Source organism: Aedes albopictus, chromosome 2, assembly GCF_035046485.1.
Source record: "Aedes albopictus strain Foshan chromosome 2, AalbF5, whole genome shotgun sequence".
In the NCBI taxonomy this organism is placed as follows: domain Eukaryota; kingdom Metazoa; phylum Arthropoda; class Insecta; order Diptera; family Culicidae; genus Aedes; species Aedes albopictus.
Genome location: NC_085137.1, coordinates 269,990,873 through 270,008,139, shown reverse-complemented (window position 1 = coordinate 270,008,139; position 17,267 = coordinate 269,990,873). Strand labels below are relative to the sequence as shown.

Below are 17,267 nucleotides of genomic sequence, written 5' to 3'. Positions count from 1 at the left end.
TCGTTTGGCTCCGGTCGAAAGTGAGAGTCCGCCAGTCTCTAACTAGACAGACTCTCGTCCACCCCTCTTGTGACGATATTACCACTACCATGAAATTATGGAGGGAAAACAAATGAAAACATAAATTCAGCTGTTGAAAATCAGAGATTTTCCACGCGCGAACCACTCACTACCCAACGCACTGTGACCGACGTTAGTTCCGGAAGGTTCCGTTTCGCAAAAACTACCATCTCCAACTTACCGATCGTAAATATTGGTCGCGCCCGGCAAATTTCCAGCATTTGATTTGCAACTGGAACGGCTCCACTTCCAGTCTCTGGTAACCCGTCTCGCCGTCCTCCACGGATACCTGGTGGTCCTTCGTCCGCCTGTTCGCCCGGATGTTTTCCACTTTTGTTCCTGGACACTGCTCCGATGGGAATCACCCACCGAACAACACAACAATATTGTGCCTGCAGAAAAAAATTGGAAGCGACGTGTCGCTGGACTGCTCACAAATCACCAGCGAAGTTCGTGATACATTCATCCAGTGTAGTCTTGATTCACAAAGTGACAAAAATTCTCAAAAAAAATGAAACAAATAAATGAATATTTTGGTATAAGTTGAAGCTCAACTATCAAAAATCCATTATTTAAGGTGATAAATGACAAAATTGCATTATAGAATAACTAATGCGAAATTTTATTAAAAGTTTGAAGTATCTTCGACATGGACCAAGACAACATTACCGGCTAACACACCATGATTGTTATTTACTTCTACGACGAATTTCCCACCCCCGACGACCCGATGTGGTGCTTATTGTATTTGGTCATGGAAAAGATCGTTTTAAGGAGCTGATCTCGATTTTTTCCCATAATCAACATTCCTGATAAACTCTTTGCCCCACAACGCCCTTTTGCCGGTCAATTCCGGATGGCTTTGCACGAAATTAAACACATTTTTGCGCAATCGAGACGGTGACGATCGGAGGATTATGACTGTTGGGAGGGATGTCCGTTTGTCCGCCTTCGATGCCACGGTGGATTGATGCTGAATTGTATATGTCGTTTTGATGGCTTTATTAAATTCAAATGTTATTAAGATGCATTAAAGGAATGTGAACCAACTTATCTAAAAAAGGAAAAATCGTTTCAGATTGAAATGGTAGAACGGTAGCCAGCTCCAACTGGAGGTAAACAATGATGGTTGGTGGCAAAACGTCAGGACTGCAATGACAGTTCAATTGACGTCGCTGGAAATTGTCGCGTCGCTGGACTGTCCAGCGAATTGCAGGTTAGTGCTGCAGCGACAATACAAATCTCAATGTTTTCATTTGCCACTGCACGCGCTTCTCACCGATCTGCACTGCACACTGACGTATAATTCTCGCGTAACATTAGAAATGGGCCTGTCCCAAAACGTAAAACATTGGAAAAGTTAAAAAAGCGGTGTTGACTGTTTTTATTATTATTCAAGCCAGCGGGTTTGGATTTTGACGTTTCTTGAATGAAAATCGATGCGGGTCCGTTGCTGTCCTCACCACGCGATATCAAAGAAATCCTAACCGCTCGCCTGTATTTATTTACCGATCGCAGTGATAACCGCCTGCGGGAAAGTGGTTTCAATGTGTACGTGTTGGGGAGAGGCCAATTTTTAATGTTTCGCGAGAAGTTCAGTGTGGAGAGCAATGAAAACATTGAAATTATTGAATGCTGTAATGTGAAAACATCCGGCTGGAGGATTCACTAGTCCGTGTGGGGCGGCGAAGCGGTTTTCCAAGATTTGGAAGAAAATCTGGATGTGCTGGAGCAGAACTGCAGTGTGCGGCACACTGTGTGCCGTGGTCCAAGAATATATCGGAATCGACCGGTGAGTTTGAGGTGGGTTGGATGATTTTAGTTGGAACTCATGTGACAGGAATCATCTTCCAAATGTATTGTTCGTAAGTTGAAAATCGGAGTTTTTGACACGCGAAAATCTATTCTTCTAAACCGCGCGTTGGCAATAGGGCGTTGAATAGAGACCAGGTCCGCTGTCCAGCGTACTATGTCCGACGTTAGGTTTCCCGTAAAGATTTGGAGAAAAGATGATTGTCGCATGTGGGAAAACTTCGGTTTTCAACTGCGACGACAACACAACATTGTTCGCGTAATTAGACATAGGAATTTTTGACACGAGAAATTATTTTTTCTTAATCTGTATGTTGGACATTGTGAGCTGAGTAGCGGATTAGATCCACAATCCAGAGTATTGTGGATTTACCGGCTACTCGTATTCTACCGGTCGCTTTAGTATGGCCTCAAAAGTAGCCGTTGTGTAAAAAGAGTAACTTAAAAATTATTTTAAACATTTTTATTGTATGCGCTGTTTCTCCTTGCCACTAGCTACTCAGCGACATTCATTTTTTGACAATCAAGTTGATTTTTATATGAAAACGGCTACTTTGTAACGGCTACCCAAGTAACCGGTAGAATACAAATAGCCGGTAAATCCACAATACTAGGGGTAGGTGGGGCAAATTTAGCACGAGCACGCTAAATTTTCATATTAAATTTCCAAATATTAAACACAGATTTGAAATGGAACAATATTCATCTTCATACAATAAATCAAAGACGAAACATAAAAAAAACGTAAACATTTTATTTATTTGGATTTTTTTTCAATCTGTTTTAGTATAGCTTGCTGTGATTTTTCAGCAGGCTTCACAGAAATTACTTAAAATATTTTCAAAAACGCTTCTGAAAAAAAAATCAAAGGTTTCCTTCAAAAATAGAAACTGATACTCGTTTAGGAGTATTTAAAAACTATTTTTCAATAATTTTCTTCGATTTCGTAGTAACTTTAAATCTTTTAATATGTTTCCAGGAATGTTGGTTATTCGTCTTTAATTATTAATTAACATTTATTATTATAAATATGTAGATACATTAATTGTTTATGTGCAGAGAACTAATTTTATAGTTTTGTTATTTAGTAAAAAAAAATTGACTTCAAAATTCCCAAAATTTTATTGTGTATTTCTCGGAAAATACTGAATTAATTTATCGACTTTTCAATTTCCTTAAAACATTTGCGTCTTGTCCACTAAACAGCATACTGTGTTTTAATATCAGCGCTTGTTGTTCACCTATTATTACTGCTAAATCAACGAATAACATATCAATACCAACCTTTGCTCTGATACCTCAAATTGTTATTGTGATGTTCTCCTTACATTTTGTATGATAGCATCACAATAACAGTTTTTGGTATTAGAGCAAAGGTTGATATTGATATGTTATTAATTAGGTATTCCCTTCTGCTCGGGGAAAAAGGAAGTCATCATCTTCCCCGGGATTGCGCCGAAAGGTCTTTTTAAAGTCTTCCCTCAAAAGTTTGCCTAATGTTAAAGGAGACGGGGTAAACTTAAAAACTCCGAAGAATCAGGTTCCTCTAGCTTCAGATCCATGTTGTAGCAAGAACCTGTCACCCCCGTTTCCGCCTGTTAAATACACTTCAAAGAGAAATAATCGACAAGGTAGCAAGAAAAAAGCTACCAAAGTTCCTCGCAGTTCAAGCAAGCCTCCTAGACCCAAGCGAGGACTGTTTACTTTTAGGGTTCTCGTGGATCGCTTATATAATGCCCTCAGCCTTCCAGAAACATTTAGATGCATTATTGATATGTTTATACCTACAGTAGAAGAATATCTTCGGAATCTGACACAATCATGGCCCCTCCTTGCTGCGATCATATCTTTCGATGGATAATTCATCAAGTGAGGTACAAGATATGATCACTGTGCTACAGTGGAACTGTCATAGTCTAAAACCTAAATTAGACCTGTTCAAATTTTTGATTCACAACTCTGATTGTGATATATTTGCCCTTCGTGAAACATGGCTTTCTTCTGAAGATGAACTCAACTTCCACGATTTTAACATTATACGCCAGGATAGAGATGACCATTATGGGGGAGTTCTTTTGGGGATCAAAAAGACTTACTCATTTTATAGAATTCCAATCGCGACTCATCCTGGCGTAGAAATCGTCGCTTGCCAAACCAACGTAAAGGGTAAAGAACTTTGCGTAGCTTCCGTTTACATTCCTCCAAGAATTTCAATTAACCGCTGTCATCTTTGGAATGCGGTTTCTGCACTATCACATCCAGTTTTAATTCTGGGTGATATGAACGCGCATGGTACAGGGTGGGGCGAACCATATGACGATAATAGAGCGGCCATTTTCTATGATTTGTGCGACGATTTCAATTTGAACATTTTAAATACAGGTGAAGTGACACGTATTGCATCTGACGGCAAAGAAAGTCGTCTCGACCTATCACTGGGGTCAAGTTCACTATCATTCGATTGCTTGTGGAAGGCAATCGAGGATCCTCATGGTAGTGATCACTTACCCATTATAACCACCATAAAGCATAATAGTGAAAGGTCAGACCATCCAATTCAGGTTCCTTTTGACCTCACAAGGAATATCGATTGGCAAAAGTATGCAGAAGCGGTATCTTTTGGCATCGAATCATTCAATCCCCTCCCACCTATGAATGAGTATCGATTCCGTTCTGAACTGATATTTAAGAGTGCATTATAATCACAAAAACGACGTGTTCCAAGTGCAACCTTCAAAAGAAGACCAGCCACACTAGGCTGGGATGATGATTGCACCCAGTTGTATCTTAAAAAATCTGATGCTTTCAAAACTTTTCGTAGGCACGGTACCTCAGATCTTTATCAAGAGTACGCAAAGCTCGAAAGACAGCTGAGAAACCTGCTGAAAGCGAAGAAGCGTAGTTCTTGGCGACACTTCATTGAGGGTCTCTCAAGAGAAACTTCAATGATAACGCTTTGGAGAGTGGCTCGCAACATGCGAAACCGCTCTTCTTCTAATGAGAGTGACGAATACTCCAACCGTTGGATATTCGCTTCGCGAAAAAGGTCTGCCCAGACTCAGTCCCAGCACAACCGATTTATTGGGAAACATCCCCAAGAGACGGTTCTCTGGACAGACCCTTCACTATGCTGGAACTTTCTATGGCTCTTCTTTCATCAAACAATTCCGCTCCGGGAAGCGATATGATCAAGTTCAATCTTCTAAAGAATCTCCCAGATATCGCGAAAAGACGATTACTGGACCTGTTCAACTCATTCATGGAGAACAACATCGTTCCGCATGAATGGAGACAGGTCAAAGTAATAGCTATTCAAAAGCCTGGTAAACCAGCGTCTGATCATAATTCATACCGCCCAATTGCTATGTTATCATGTTTAAGGAAATTGTTGGAAAAAATGATCCTATCACGACTCGATCATTGGGTCGAATCGAATAACTTGCTTTCAAATACACAGTTCGGGTTTCGCAAGGGCAAAGGAACAAACGATTGTCTAGCGTTGCTTTCAACAGATATTCAACTGGCCTTTGCGGAAAAGGAGCAACTGGCTTCAGTTTTCTTGGATATTAAGGGCGCCTTTGATTCAGTTTCCATAGGAATATTGTCAGAAAAACTGCGCAATAGTGGACTTCCAGGAATTTTGAATAATTTCTTGTATAATTTGTTGTCAGAAAAACATATGAGTTTCAATCTCGGACAACTGACAACTTCCAGAATTAGTTACATGGGCCTACCCCAAGGCTCATGTTTAAGTCCCTTGCTTTATAATTTTTACGTGAAAGACATTGATAGTTGCTTGGAAGGACAATGCACGCTAAGACAACTTGCAGATGATGCTGTGGTTTCTCTAAAAGGCCCACATGCAGAAATGTTGCAAAGACCATTGCAAAATTCTCTAAATAATCTGTCAATCTGGGCAAGAGATTTAGGGATCGAATTTGCTCCGCAAAAAACTCAATTGGTTGTGTTTTCTAGAAAGCGGAACCCAGCCCAACTGAAACTCAATCTTTTGGGAATAGAAATCGACCAGTCTTTGACTTCGAAATACCTTGGGGTCTGGTTTGATTCAAAAGGCACTTGGGGTACCCAAATCAAGTATTTGGTGCAAAAATGTCAACAAAGGATCAATTTTCTACGCACAATTACCGGAACATGGTGGGGTGCTCACCCGGAAGACCTCATAAAACTTTACAAAACGACTATTCTCTCTGTTATTGAGTATGGCTCTTTCTGCTTCCACTCAGCAGCAAACTGCCACCTAATAAAGTTGGAACGAATTCAATACCGTTGTTTGCGTATTGCTCTCGGCTGTATGCACTCAACGCATAATGCGAGCCTTGAGGTCCTGGCAGGGGTGAAACCTCTCCAGAACCGATTCTGGGAGCTCTCGCTAAGGTTACTTATCAAGTGTGGAGTGAGCAACACACTTGTCATTGAAAACTTCGAAGAAATGCTCAGTCTGAACACTCAATCAAAATTCATGAGAATCTATCTGTTCTACATGTCATCTGACATAAGCCTACCAAGTTATAATCCTCCCCGTGTACACTTCACTAATGACAGTACCTCTGTTAAATACGATCTGTCCATGAAACAAGCTATTCATGGAATACCAGATCAACTTCGATGTAGGGTAAAAAATATAATTTGGACATGTATGTAATTTGGACAGGCACGGCGATGTATGTCGTGTTATGGAGAGCTAATATATGTAGATACTTCTTAGTATCGATTATTGGATAAAGTAGACCCTATTCTGATGACTTACGGTGAAAATACGCTTAACAATTAAGAATCTACTTCAAAATTATCGAAAATGTAAATTATTTCACTAAAACCCTTCAAATGTACAGGTATGCAAGACGACATACACTTCGCAGTCACATAAAATATTCACCTCAAAATCGTTGAATCAATAATTGTAAGAATTTTTAAAGCCTTATTGCAATGAAACATGTTCAATAAAGAAGCATTAGGCAGCCAATCTCTTAACATTCATCTAGAACGCTTAAAAAAGGAGGTGTCCAAAATACATTGCATGGTTTCTACTGTTAATATATTTTGGTCACCTGATGTGACATGGAGATGCTGTGCGATTGCATACTTGGAGGCGTATTCTGTGGGTCTGGCGATGTTTCCTCGATTTTAACAAAAACTGTAATAGTTATCAAAACAGATGCCTGTTAAGCGGAGAAATATGATTATTCGTAAGAAAATATTTCTTAATATATGCTACTTCCATGATTTAACAGTATTCATGGCTAAACATTGAGATAATTGCCCTGTCCAAATTATATATATCTGAGGGTGTCCAAAACATATATTCGGTGTCCAAAATGCAATTCTAACAGGCGATTGGAAATTGTGATTTTCTTAGCTTAAAATGCTTTCGTTAAGGTTTTGTCACCAGGAATGCAAAGTACAATCATTTAATAAGCGTATTAGTAACTTTGCAAAATAATCAATTGCTTTCTAAGGGAGCTAGGGGACGATTTTTCCAAAGTTGTCCTCAGCCTGTCCAAAATACATGAATTACCCTATATCTATTCCTCGCATTTTTAACGAAAAGTACCAAAATGTCAATTCCTGTAAGAGATTCTTCACTGATGGGTCTCGCATAAATGGATCCACTGGTTTCGGTGTCTTCAATGAAAATTTCACTGCCTTCCGCAAACTTCAGGAACCTTGTTCGGTTTATGTTGCTGAGCTGGCAGCAATCAATTTCGCTTTGGGGATGATTTCAAACATGCCCGTAGACCATTTCTTCATCTTCTCGGATAGCCTTAGTTCGATTGAGGCACTCCGGTCGATGAAACCTGTAAAACATTCATCTTACTTTCTTACAAAAATAAGGGAGCAGATGGGTGCACTGGTCGAAAGATCATACAAGATTACCTTTGTATGGGTCCCCTCACATTGCTCAATTTATGGCAATGAGAAGGCGGACTCTCTCGCAAAGGTGGGCGCACAGGAAGGTGAGATCTATGATAGAAGAATTTCACATGATGAATTTTTCCATTTTGTTTGCCAGAGTTCTCTTCAAAGTTGGCAAAATGATTGGCGAGATGGCCAGCTGGGACGGTGGTTACATTCCATTATTCCTAATGTTTCTTTGCGAGTGTGGTGATATGGTCTGGATGTAAGTCGCAATTTCATTCGCGTGATGTCAAGACTTATGTCCAACCATTACTCGCTAGACGCGCCTTTACACAGGATTAATTTCGCGTTGAGCAATGTTTGTACTATGTGCGGTTCCGGTTATGATGACATCGACCACGTAGTTTGGCAATGCCCGGATAATGACGCCTCCAGAGCGCTACTTTTGGATACCCTTGAGGCCCGAGGTAGACAACCCTTTGTTCTTGTGAGAGATGTGTTGGGGACCCGCGATGTCACATACATAGGATGTATTTTCGACTTTCTTCGCTCTGCTGGTATAAAAGTTTAATTTTCTTGTGTTTTCTTCTCCAGTTTTTTTTCTCTGTTTTGTCCTCTTTGTGTTACCAAGCTGCTCCTGGCCATCCGGAAGACCAAGTCCCACAACAAGTTGGTACCAACACCACAAGGCACCGAATACGCTAGCAAGATGCGATTCACCCCCGGATGAGCAGCAGTGAAACCTTTGGCCCAATCCTTACCCTGTCCATCCCTCAAAATGTGACCTTCTAACCTCAAGCTGCCACGAGTACGCTGGCTTCCACCCATTACTAACAGATATCATTAAAAAGTTATTACTCTGTATAATGTATACTATTAAGTACAAAGAAAGATCCTCGGCTCCGTAAAGCGTTATACGCGATTGAGCCCCTAATAAACGAACTAGATAAAAAAAAAACTGTCATTACAATATAGTAGAGTAGGTAGTAGAGCCTACCAAATAAAAAAATATTCTGGCTTCAAATGCAATTGTTATCTTACAAAAAATTTCCTTTTTTGACCCATTTTAACCCTCAACTGTTTTACTCATACCTTGAATAGTTGGTTGCAGAATTTTCTACCACAAGTACTTCTAATTGCGATGCTGAGATATCATCTAATGAAGCTTTACTTGTGCTCGTTCTCGTAATGGATTTCATAGTATCGTCATCGCTATCGTGGATGTTTTTCATGTCATAATCTCCCTCAATCGCATCTAAGAACGCAGTAGAATCGTTTGAACTCAATAAATCAACTGGATTAGAACTCAAATGAGTTATTTCTGTACTCTTAGGAGATATAATGGAATCCATTTCATCCACATAATATGAATAGCACGATGTTCCATCTCTGATTGTTTCGTAAATAGAATTATTTCCCCACTCTCTAGGGATCTGTAGACATGCATCAATATCATTATAGTATTCTTTTCGTACTGCAGTTGTTGTACAGAATTTCTTCAATTTTGGCTTTTCGCTTGTACTTCTTTGATTTGACATGCGTCGCTCATTGCATAAATTCAGGCGGAGCTTAGTGTACAAATATTTCAGCAAATGTGGTTGGATAGCAACATTATTGAGCACAAGAATACTTTCACATTCATTAGAAGTAACGTACTTCACAATTCTCTTTTGTGGCAAATATCCATGAAAATTATTTGAATTTCGATGTATGAGTGAATCGTTTGACGAATAACTTGTGAAACGTATCTGTAATGATTAAAGCATGTTTTTATTAATTCAACAGGATATCGCAAATTTGCTCGAAGAGCACATGGATTTTCATGTCGTATATTTCATTACGAACTTACCATGACGATATTATAATACAGTAAGTAATCTATGAATTTATTTCATACGGTAAATATTACTAAAATTTATGAACATTAATATTCCATCTGATAATGATGGGAACAAGCAATCATGACATCAGCTCATGAAATGTAAGTGGTTTTAGCTATAATTATGCTGTCTGGTTTGTGTCCGTATTTGACAGTACCCAACGTCGCCAATATACACCATTTACAGTTACACACTGGTGCACCGAAATGCCTTTTTTATTCCGGGAACAGGGCGTGACAGTTCATTAGTGCAAGCCCTCCTATACTTTTTGTGAGAATTTATGCAGGGGTTGCCGATAATATTCATATGCAAACCAATCAAAACTGTTGACTATTTTTCTTCAGCTATTCTGCTTCGATGAGTAGGGTATCGCGCCACTTGGGCTGTGGCTTCTATATTCGTCTGTTTTCCACTATAACTCAGTCAATTTTGAATCAATTGACTTGAAATGTTGTACAAGGGTAGATACTATACCTATCTCACCATATTCCAAAAGTTGTGTAAATTGGTTCCTACACGGAACTACAAATCAACCCAAATTTAAGTTGTTTTGACGCAATCCCGGTCTTCCGTGGAATTACTCAAATTTGCGTTAAACAGCGAAAGTGGTGAGTGAGTAGTTCTCGTTTGAGAGCGGCAAAAAAATTAACCCAGTGGTAAGTTATTTTCACCCAACGGAGGCCTCAAATGACGCAAATTTGGGTTAACTCAAGAAAACCCAAATTTGGCTTCTTCCACGGAAGAGCAGCGGATGCGTCGGTGCTTCTCTCTTTGTTTTCGACAACATTGCGGTGGGGCGAGGGAGAAAACAACCCAACTTTGAGTTAAAACTTTATGCAGTTTACCCAAATTTGAGCTTTTAAAACTTATTCTTTGGGTTATAATATTTTTCCGTGTATATTTGAAAAGTAAGCTAGTATCCCCGCTTTTATCCAGAGAAAATAGGTAGAGAAGCGAAGAGTGTGAAGCCAAAAAAACCTTATCGAACCGTCAAACTGGTATCCTATCGAACAAAATCAACAAACCTTGACGATTGCCGCATAATTCATGATAAGTATTGCGATCATTCGAAACATTTTTTTACCAATATTTTTAAATATCAAGGATATTACTGTAAATAACATTGATTCCTTAAATTGACGAAAATTGATCCTTTTTGGTATACATTTTAGATGATTTCTTGTTAATAAATCAACAGCATAAATCATTTTCTAATGCAGTACACGAGAAAGACACTACCCTCGATAGGTGGATTAATCTGTTTTTCGGTAGTTGCCAACATCCGAGTTACGAAATCAAAACAGAAAAAGTGTTGCCGTTCAGACGGCTGTTCACTCTTCGCTTCTCTACCTATTTTCTCTGCTTTTATCCTTCACAAAAACTTTCATCTACTGCCGACATTTTTTGGATACTTCGAAAACAAGTACGTATAAATGAAGGGTTATACATATCACTGCGCCCACAATTTATCGCTTTGCCCTTCAGTTCAGGTTAAATACCAAAAAATGCTATTGTTGCTTGAATCATGTTATTCTATTATGAGTTACCAAATACAACTCAGTTGTAATATTTTTTAGTTTTCATTTTAAATTTGAGTATATACAGGGTGTTTGTTTCCGGACTTTAAATAATTTGAGGGCAGATAGGTCTTAATGAGATATGAAAAAGTGCCCAAGGAACATGGGGTCGCAAATCACTGCTAAGTGAGTTATTCAAAATTCTATGATTTTTAACATGCAAAACTTCAAAAAATTGTATCTCGACTATCTTTGATCAAAATCTCAATCTTTTTGCATGAATTGAAAGCCTGAACCATTGTGCTGTTATGCTTCTTGGACAAAAACTCGATCTAAAGTGATTAACATGCTTAAATTTTGGAAAGTTTGCGGCAAAAGCCGAAAAAAATGCTCTTTTTTTAGGTATTTTTGTTGTTATTTAATGAAAACACGTAGTAAAGTAGAAAAGTGATATTCTACAAAAGATTGTTTATGTTGTTTTCTACCAAACTCTCTTTGAGACCAACATTGAATTTTTTGTAGTTTGGCCACAATAATTCTGCATCAACATGTCTAAAGGGTCTAACTCGTTTTGTAAACAAACATTGTTTCTGTCGCTGTAGGGCTCATCTCGATCCACCCACGCATCTGGGGGCCGTTATCAGAAAGAGCGAAGATTGATCTTTCTGATAACGGCCCCCAAATGCGTGGGTGGATCGAGATAGACCATACAGCGACAGAAACAATGTTTGTTTACAAAACGAGTTCGACCCTTTAGACATGTTAATGCAGAATTAATTCAAAGTTAGGTAAGAAACTCATCGAATTGCGAAAAACATCGCCCCGATTTCATTCAACCGTGCTTTGGCAGCACTTCCCGTTCGTGTGCCTGCTGTTTACTTTCCCAACAGCGGGCAAGAGAAACTATTGCAACGCACATGAATAGCCAAAGATTGCCACACAACCAACCAACTCGTCCTGATTGGTGTTATGTTTAGTCGTGCATAACAAACATTGCACCAATCTGGGCGAGTTGGTCGTTCGGGTGGAGAGCCGGAGAAGTTTGTAGCCACGACCATGCCGCTGTTATTGTTGATGTGGGGAGTGCGCACAGTTTAAAGCGGCGCATCGAATTTCCGCTATGGCGGAAAGCAATGCGGAGGTTGCGTGCGAGAGGACGCGTGCAAGATTTTTAAAACATTGATATGCTAGTAGCGATACTAATGTTGGTCGCCGAGAGCAAGACGAGCTGCGTGGTGTTTAAATTCCTTTGCCGAGTTGGGTTTCCTTCCACTCGCAGTCAATCTGCGGTGCTATTCAGATGGGGTGGGGTTATGCTGACGAAGTCAGATATTATTTTATTGATTTTAAATAAGTAATTTAATAAATAATGCCATAATAAATTACAACATTAATGTATGCTAATATGCTAAATAAGCTGTGATTAATCTTTTTTCTGGCATTACGTGCCATCGGGTACACAGTCTGTTCTGTACTATTTAAGGTATGAATGGGTGATATTAAGGTGGATTATTGCGGAAAGTTGAGGTTTTTAAATGAATATTTGATAACTTTAGTCGGTACCTCTGACCATACAGATGTAATAGTCCCTCTTTTTGCAGATGTTGACGATTTCAACGTCCCGCTCAGCAACTCACCAAAAGCTGTGTCATCTAAACAAATCGTTAACGGGCATCCTCAAAACTCAGCTACTGCTAGTCAGCTCACCGCCGTTGCAACTACTGCTATCTCAAACTCCGTCTCCACCGTTGCTGCCGCTGCTGCTGCTGCTGCTGTCAGCTGTACCACAATCTCCAATCAAGACACCGCCGCTCCTCCCGCCACCATTGCTACCAGTCAAGTTCTGAATCAAGCAATACATCATCCCGCCTCCACCACTACAACTAGAACCACCGATTCTACTGCTGATTATGCCACTTTCGCTGCTGCTGCTGCTGCAAACCGCCCTACTGTCGCCAATCAAGCCTTCCATGCTCCTCTCGCCACAGCTACCAACAGTCAAGTTCCGAATCAAGCCATGCCTCGCCCCGCCTCCGCCACAAATATTCAAGCCAGCTCTATTGAGAATTCAACCTCCCATGCTGAAATTCAAACCCCACCTGTAGCCACGCTGAACGCAGCAACACAGCCACATCAAGCAAACTCCTCATCAATGAACATCCCAAGTGTCAACATGAATGTGCTCGACCGTGCAACTCCACTACCGCAACGAGTCAACCTGGCTCAATCCACGGCATCATCTTGCACCATCACCTCCGTATCAAATGGTTTACCACAGTCTAGCATGCGCAGGCCGCCAGCAACAGTGCCTAGTTTTATAAATGTTCAACATCCAACACAATCGATCTTCACCCAGTCTAACCAAGAGAATATTGTTTCTCTGAGTTCTGTAGGTAATGTTAACCACAGTAGAAGCACACTCGCCCAGCCTCCATCCGTCCCCTGCCTTTCTGTCGCTCCTGCAAGCACACCACTCAGATGGTATTACCTCACCAGATTTCAGCCTCACGAAACACAAGACAATATTATCTCATTCATTGCAAGCAAAACAAACTGCGATCCTTTGCTGATCAGTTGTCAAAAACTAGTACGAGATAATCGCGATGAATTCATGCCTTTAACATTTATTTCTTTTAAAATTAGTGTCCCGGCCGCTATTGAATCTTTCATTATTGCTCCAAACTTTTGGCCCGACGGCGTTTCAATTAAGCCGTTTGCAGCTAGAAATGCTTCATCCAATCGTCATTTTTTATCTGCTCACCGTCCTCAAGTGGCCTTGAATACACCGTCACCCCGACAACGTTCTGCGCTCCAAATCAACAATCGACAACGGATAATTTCACCACTCGTGTCTCCCCTCCCGTTTCCGAACCGAGTAGTTTACCCTCAAATGCCGAACCAACAGTACCCAGCCAGATTGATTCCACAAGCCACCAGAATAACTTCGACGATGGTGTAAAGCTATTGATTCACTATCAAAACCTAGGAGGAATTAACACATGCATTTCTGATTATCGTTTGGCCTGTTCCGACTCCAGTTATGACGCTTTCGCTTTTACGGAAACGTGGTTAAATGATCATACCAATTCAAATCAACTGTTTGATTCTAACTATAATGTTTTTCGCTTAGACCGTAATCCTAACAATAGTAGTAAAACTTCCGGTGGAGGGGTACTATTGGCTTTACGTGCCAAATTCAAAGCCCGTCAGCTGTCAGTTCCTGATTCGGCAGCAGTAGAGCAGATTTGGGTAGCTGTAAGTTTTCAAACCCATACACTGTTTATCTGTGTGGTTTATTTCCCCCCTGATCGCACTGAAGGCGTGAATGTAGATCAGCACATTACATCACTTAATTGGATCATCACTCAAATGAAGATTAAAGATAGTTTGTTAGTCATTGGCGACTTCAACCTTCCCAACATTAAATGGAAGTCCGGTCCTTCGAATTATTTGTACCCTGATATGGCTTGCTCTTCGATTAGTTTATCAGCTGCGAAGCTAATTGATGGCTACAACTTGGCGCGCGCTATGCAGTTCAATTCCGTGCTCAACGGTAATGGCAGGATGCTAGACCTTTGTTTTGGCAGCATTGAAGGAGATGTTAATTATGCACTAATGGAGGCTCCCTCCCCTCTTGTGAAAGCGGTGCCTCACCACCCTGCTTTGTTAATTGAAATATCTGGTGCTTCGCCCTGTGTGTATACGGATCCTGTTGAAACACTTTACTATGATTTCAAAAGCGGTAATTACTGCGAGATGAATTCGTTCTTCTCGAATATTAACTGGTGTGACATTATCAACTTGGACCTCAATTCATCGGTTGTCACGTTTTCCAACATTGTTCTCTATGCAATTGATCAATTCGTCCCTAAACGTTCACGCAAACCGCCTGCAAACCCACCATGGAGTAACAATCAACTGAAGAGATTGAAAAGGGTAAAACGCTCTCTTCTTCGTAAATACTCGAAATTCAAAACGCACCGTTGCAAACAAATGTACCTTGCTGCTAATTTTCGATACAAGCACATTAATCGTAAACTATTCCTTTCCTATCAGCGTAAAATCCAACAAAAATTACGCCATAAGCCTAAAGAGTTCTGGAATTACGTGAATAAACAGAGGAAAGAGTCTGGTCTTCCCACTGTCATGTTTAAGGGAAACATTGAAAGTTCATCGGCAGAAGATATTTGCGATCTCTTTCTGAATCAATTTTCAAGTGTGTTTACACATGAATCTCTACACCAACAACAAGTAAACGATGCCGCAGATAATGTTCCTCTTCGTCCTCCAGTTGGAGACCACCCTACTGTCGATGCAGCAACAGTCGCAAATGCATGTTTTTCCATGAAGTCTTCAACCAGTTCCGGTCCTGACGGTGTTCCAGCGATTGTTCTGAAGAAATGCTCCAGTAGTCTTTCCATACCTCTTTCTCGTCTCTTCAACATATCTCTACAAGCCGGGATTTTCCCAAGTCACTGGAAGAAATCGTATGTCTTTCCTGTCTATAAGAAGGGAAACAAACAGGAAGTCAGCAATTACCGTGGTATAGCTGCTCTATGCGCTGTTTCAAAGCTGTTCGAAAAAATAGTCTATGATTTTCTATTTTACAACTGCTATCAAGTCATCTCTGAATGCCAGCATGGTTTTATGCCAAAGCGATCAACGAATAGCAACTTGATTCTCTACACATCATTTATAGCTCGTACTTTACAGAATAGACAGCAAGTAGACTCGATTTATACTGATTTTTCGGCAGCCTTCGATAAAATCAATCATAGGATTGCTGTCGCTAAATTCGAACGCCTTGGTTTTTCGGGACCATTCTTGAACTGGCTTCAATCCTACTTGAGTGACCGTGAAATGGCCATCAAAATAGGAGATACTATTTCACACTTCTTTCCAGTTACATCCGGCGTACCTCAAGGTAGTCACTTAGGCCCCTTAATATTTTTAGTGTACTTGAATGATGTGAATCTGCAACTCAAATCACTCAAGCTCTCATTCGCGGATGATTTCAAACTGTACTGGATTGTCAATAGCAACCATGATGCTTCATTCTTGCAATCCCAGCTTGATGTGTTCGTAAAATGGTGTGATACGAATCGTATGGATCTCAACACCTCTAAATGCTCCGTGATATCCTTTTCCCGCAAACGCACAGCGTTTCTCTTCGATTACAGGATCGGATCTACTATTCTCAAGCGAGACATCGTAGTCAAAGACTTAGGTGTATTATTAGATTCCAAGTTCACTTTTAAGGATCAGGTCGCATACGTTACCTCTAAAGCTTCCAAGATGTTAGGCTTCATCTTCCGCGTAGCTAAAAGTTTTAAAAATGTACAGTGTCTAAAATCTCTCTATTGCTCACTAGTTAGGTCAGTTATAGAATATTCTGCTGTTGTTTGGGCACCGTACTACCAAAATAGTATTTGTCGTCTCGAGGCGATTCAACGTAAATTTGTGCGCTTCGCCTTACGTCATCTCCCGTGGAGGGACTCTCAGAACTTACCAAACTACGAAGATCGTTGTAGACTTATTGGGTTAGAACTCCTCCATGTACGGCGCGAAGTTTCAAAATCACTGTTTGTTTCGGATCTTCTACAATCAAGAATTGATTGCCCTCCGTTGCTTTCGCAGTTGCCTTTGAGTATTCCATACCGTCGACTTCGGAATAATTCTTTTCTTTTTCTTCGAGGTGCTCGTACAAATTATGGGCATAACGAACCGTTCCTGGCAATGTGTCGCACCTTTAATCGCTGCTTTTCCGAGTTCGATTTTCATCTCTCTCGGGGTACTCTCCGAAAAAAATACTACCAGGTACTTGCCTCTCCTTCGCCTTAAAATCAGCCTCTAGTTTCATTAGTTAGGATAGTTTAAGTAATTATAAGCTTTCTGTAATGTTAGATTTAAGCAACAATTGTATCATTGGGAATCCATGTATTATTCTGTTGGTACATAAAGAAAATAAAGACAGTTAAAGATATTGGGGGCATTGTGAGGGAAGTTGGGTCCTTAAAATAAGTGTTCGGTAATTCTAGGTGATATTGGAGGGCATTCTGAGGGAAGTCGGTTCCTCCCAATAAGTGTTCGGTAATTTTAGGTGATATTGGGAGACATTCTA

General features: G+C 40.3%; 1 protein-coding gene across 4 annotated transcripts in view; it reads right to left on the bottom strand.

Annotated features, from left to right (window-relative positions):
• The window catches only part of LOC109406001 (inactivation-no-after-potential D protein), a 1,280,913-nt gene extending 1,271,153 nt beyond the window's left edge, over positions 1-9,760 (bottom strand). For 2 of the 4 annotated variants that reach the window (XM_062851784.1, XM_062851787.1), the window contains exons 1-2: positions 9,599-9,758; positions 8,842-9,497 (exon numbers count right to left, since the gene is read on the bottom strand). In XM_062851784.1, the coding sequence (XP_062707768.1) occupies positions 8,842-9,497; positions 9,599-9,601 (659 nt within the window). In that variant the 5' untranslated portion in view covers positions 9,602-9,758. Of the gene's footprint in view, positions 1-8,841; positions 9,498-9,598 lie in introns of all 4 variants that reach the window. The other 2 variants (XM_062851786.1, XM_062851788.1) reach the window with 2 other exon arrangements.
• Between the last annotated feature and the right edge of the window lie 7,507 nt (positions 9,761-17,267).